Below are 4,658 nucleotides of genomic sequence, written 5' to 3' on the forward strand. Positions count from 1 at the left end.
ACATCATGCATCTACACGTGTGAATAGCCTCTAAATATATTTAATACTTAACATGTTACACACACACAAATCACACAACATGCACATTGGATAAAACGAAATGAGGATAGCTTTATCGGTGGAGTTTGTCAGAAGTAGACTTGACTATGACTTTGTACATGTAGTTACATAATAAACAAAAATCTCCATATCCTCACAACGATTTTTCTCTCTGTCACTAAACACACACAAATCACACAACATACACATTGGATAAAACAATATGAAAGCTAAAAGAGCAAATAAAAAATGATTGACCCAGGACATATTAAAACTAGAGAAGACAAGTCAAAATCAAACATGGAAAAGTACATCTTTAGCTCTGGTCAACACCCAAAGGCTGTAGTATTTGGTCTAATGCTTGCTTTTCTGCACCAAAGGGTGTGACATCACAGCATTTTGAAAACCAATTTCATCTTATTTAAATCACATGGGTCTCAACTCAGAATTCTAAAAAAGGAGGAACTTTCCGGGTGATCGCCACAGAAGCCCATTTTGGATAAAATACCCATTATTATTATACTGTTGAACCCTAGAATGCTGAAATGAAAACCACCAATTTATCAAAGCAAGGTTATTTTACACCAATTTGAGGGTTTGGGAGATAATTTCAAGTAAGAGTCACGCACCAAATTTACAATCTTGATTACGTACAGAAAGTGGTGGCGCCTGGGGTCTTGTGCGATTTATTAATATTTTCCCTTCATCATATTCGCCTGTATATATAAACTATATAAAAATGAATCTTTCTTTGAGCCTAGAACCAGAATGTCGACTGTCATGATTCATATCATATATACAGGCCTATATAATAAACGTGAAAGACAAAATTAATTCTCTAACTCAAAGTACAGTAGAATAGCCCAATTAGACCTATTCAGTGTGAGAGGTGTAAGAACTGTGGGAGGGCAAGATGCAGTGATACTGAAAATCTGCGAATCTTGTACAGAAAGCTAAAATATACTGCCACCAATCCAATGAAACGCGAACACTTCGTTTTCACACAAGGCCTGCACCCACGCACACTTTACTTAGCAGAGAGCTGTAGTAGTTATCAAAATTCTAAACATTAAACATATTTGCTTCCAATTTCAGTTTTTTTGGTCCACTGGTGTTGCATCCAGTCCCCCCCCCCCCCCCTATCCCCGAGTGCGTCTTTTAAAAAAATCAATAATCTGCCCCCACCATTCCTGAGTCCTGTACTTCGCAGCGCTCAGAACGCGCGCAGGTTCATTGACCGGCCACAATTGCCAGCACGACAAGACGCTTGTATAACTTTATTTTCTTCATGTTGCCCCTATACGTGACGACACAGTGACACATATTGATTTACTTTCATGGCGACACCACGTTTGTAATGCCGAACCTGCATGTTACAATAATTGTTGCGTTATCAGACAATTACAGACAAATTTCTTGGTGGTAACGAAAGCGAAAGTAAAGGCTTACGGGACGTTCAGTTATGAAATTTAGAGGGTATCATGCTGGACTATAGAGCGGTTGACCCTTCTGCGCCTTTTCGAAAAAGCGCGAACTTTGCGAACAGAGTTAGAATCTACCCTACTTGTGTGGAAAAACAATACATGTAACAGTGACACTCTTTTTGGTTGAGTGAACTATCTCTTGAACCTTCCGGTTACCGTGTACGTAGACACTGAGGCTACCGTACGTGCCCGGTTACCGTGTACGTAGACCTTGAGGCTACGCGCCCGGTTACCATGTACGTAGACACTCCGTCTAAAAAATTCAAGCTCAGTGCATCGCCGCATGTGTTGGAAAAAATAGCTATCCCCCCCCCCCCCCCCCCCCCCCCTGCGACATTTACCACAGCCGTATTCTCTTAATTCCGTAATAAGCTGTAGACATAAGGATCAGGTAACCTTTTCTGGCTGGGTCATCTTGACCAAAATTCTGATGATTTATTTTATTGAGAGCGGCAAAAAAGTGAGTAACAGGAAGAAAGATGACTACACTGGATATCCCCTGTGACAGAATGTAATTATTGGTGATCTGTGTTACTCTTGAGCTGCACAATTAGTTAATATTTGTTAATTTAGGATCACATTATGTGCCTGATGAAAATCTTGTGAACACTAAAAAGGTGAATCATTTATGTCCTACAGAATTAATACCCAACTCACGTTTTATCAAGGTATTACATTTATTAGGGAGATTCGATTACATTCTGGCAAAATCAAAATGTAATCGAAATGTAATCAAGTATTACTTCGTACCTCGTCTCCATGTCGTTACATTGGGCAATGAGGATATCGTTCGGGGAAATGAGTTACATTTTTTTCTCTGTTTGGGTCGAATTTTAGCTTCGATTTTTTACACACATAATTGGAGGCAAAGCTGGATTTTTTTCACAGCCAGGATTGTGTAAGCTACCTTCCTGGTTAACCTGTAATGAGATACGAAATAATATTGTCGTTGCACAAGACCAAGGAACGTGAGCACATGTTGGTTGGTGAGGGCGGGAAGGGGGAGTCCCAACGTTCGAAGATTGTGGTCTGTTGGTTTTGTACTCGCGTCATAATCTCAAACCCTGAGTTGCGATCCCTCCAGAGTCTCAAGGTAGTTTTAGAATGAAATTTTTGACGCATTTTAAAACGCTGATACAGTGTTCTGGGCTTTGGAGAGTAACAGCACCATCTCTACAGACAGAACTGTTATAAAAGAGTTTTCTTTTTATAAAGAAACCCCCCAAAAAGCTGAGACAGAACTGTTAAAGAGGGGTTTATTTAAAAAAATTTTTAAACAAGAAATCTCTAAAGACAAAGCTGCTATAAAAGAGTATTCTTTAAAACGCAGTTCAAAAAGGCTCTGAAGACAAAACTGTTTTAAGGGAGTTTTCTTTAGCAAACAAAATAAAAGAAAGCTCTTCGAACGTTGCTGTGTCGCCAGATAACACATAAATCAACATGATTCGACGTAGACGCTTTCAATTACTTGAAGTTGCATTAGAATCTGTCTTTGACGACCCTCTATTGTCGAGTAGAAAAGTGGTCATTTTAGAAAGGTGGATCTCTGGGACAATGTTATAATGATACAGAAAAAATGCAAGGGGGCGGGGGAGGTGAGAAGAGAACTGGCCGTTGTTTGAACAGGTTATTGTCTTGGATATTTGGTCGCAAGAGTAGGCTCAACTGTTGGTTATATCAAATTTTTTGTCTTTTTTGTTAGAAAGGGAAAAACAACGCCAAAGAGAGAAGGTGAGGGAAAGACAGGAAGGCAGGCAGGTATATGAACAGAGAGACAATCAGACAGACAGACAGACAGATAGACAGACAGACAGACAGACAGACAGACAGACAGACAGACAGACAGACAGACAGACTGACTGACTGACTGACTGACTGACAGACAGACAGACGGGCAGGCAGATAGGCAAACATGAACTGTCAGAAAGGCATGCAGACAGACAGAGATAGATGGACGGACAAAAAGGAAGAAAATGAGATACAAAGAAGTACTGTACAATTCTGAAGAAACGAATCATCAACGCTCAAAAGTGTGATGGGGACTTACTCCTTATTGTCTCATGGATGTATAGTGGGTTTTTTTGTTTTGTTTCATTAACAATTTTTTAAAAATTTTTTTTTTTTGGGGGGGGGGGGGTCCAACCAAACTTTTGTCTATAATCAGCTTATGACCACCAAAGGCTAGATTTAAAAAAACAACAATACAAAAAGCAGCCAAATTTTAAACCAAACTGATAATATATTTGTAGCATTGTAATAATTTTTTGCCTCGTTTATATATTGTTCCTCCTCCCACTTTAATTGCCCTGTCAAACAAGTCAGCCTTTGTGTCTGGTCATAGGTCCTTGAGCTATTCATTTGCGAGACTTGTGAATATTGAATAGTATTTAATGCCTCTTGGAGGGGCGTTTCATGTAATTCTTGCTAGCTCTCATAATTTAGTTAAACAAAAGTTTCAAGGCGCTTTCAACTGCATAAGGTCATCTGAGCGCGCGTTAGTTCTCTAAAGCAAAATATGTAAGTAAGTAAGTGCTTGTTCAGTGTTTAAGTCCTTTGGCCCACATAAGAAAAAACACTCATTTCACCGAAGATGCTTCCATGACAACAGCATAAACCATTTAAGGACATACACCTATATACAACTCTTGTTAGCTATGTAAAGTAAAGCCCGAAACAGCCTTTAGAAAGTCTTCTTTCAATCGTTATAATGTCCTTGGCCACCATCTTTTCCTTTTCCGCTTGCAGGATCAGCGTAGGCGGCTCTGACAACTACTGTGGCAGCCAGGGCTGTAAGGGTGTGGTGGACTCGGGGACCTCACTCATGACCGGCCCTACTGCACAAATCTCAGAGATCAACAAGAAGATTGGCGCCACACCAGGACCAAGTGGTGTGGTCAGTGCTTTCCTTTCTCCTTTATTATTATGCTCTATTGTCTTTTCTTTGTTGTTGTTAGTATTTTTGTTGCTGTTGCTGTTGTTGTTGTTGTTGTTGCTGTTGCTGTTGCTGTTGCTGTTGCTGTTGTTGTTGTTGTTGTTGTTGTTGTTGTTGTTGTTGTTGTTGTTGTTAGTATTGTTGTTGCTGTTGTTCTTGTTTTTAGTATTGTTGTTGTTGCTGCTGTTATTGTTGTTGTTATT

General features: G+C 39.7%; 1 protein-coding gene across 1 annotated transcript in view; it reads left to right on the forward strand.

Moving 5' to 3' along the window:
- The window catches only part of LOC101856573 (cathepsin D), a gene marked incomplete in the record, with an annotated part of 19,716 nt that overhangs the window by 12,176 nt on the left and 2,882 nt on the right, over nucleotides 1–4,658 (forward strand). The window contains 1 exon segment of the mRNA XM_013081854.2: nucleotides 4,269–4,416. Within this exon segment, the coding sequence (XP_012937308.1) occupies nucleotides 4,269–4,416 (148 nt within the window).

Source organism: Aplysia californica, unplaced genomic scaffold, assembly GCF_000002075.1.
Source record: "Aplysia californica isolate F4 #8 unplaced genomic scaffold, AplCal3.0 scaffold00149, whole genome shotgun sequence".
Classification (NCBI taxonomy): Eukaryota; Metazoa; Mollusca; class Gastropoda; order Aplysiida; family Aplysiidae; genus Aplysia; species Aplysia californica.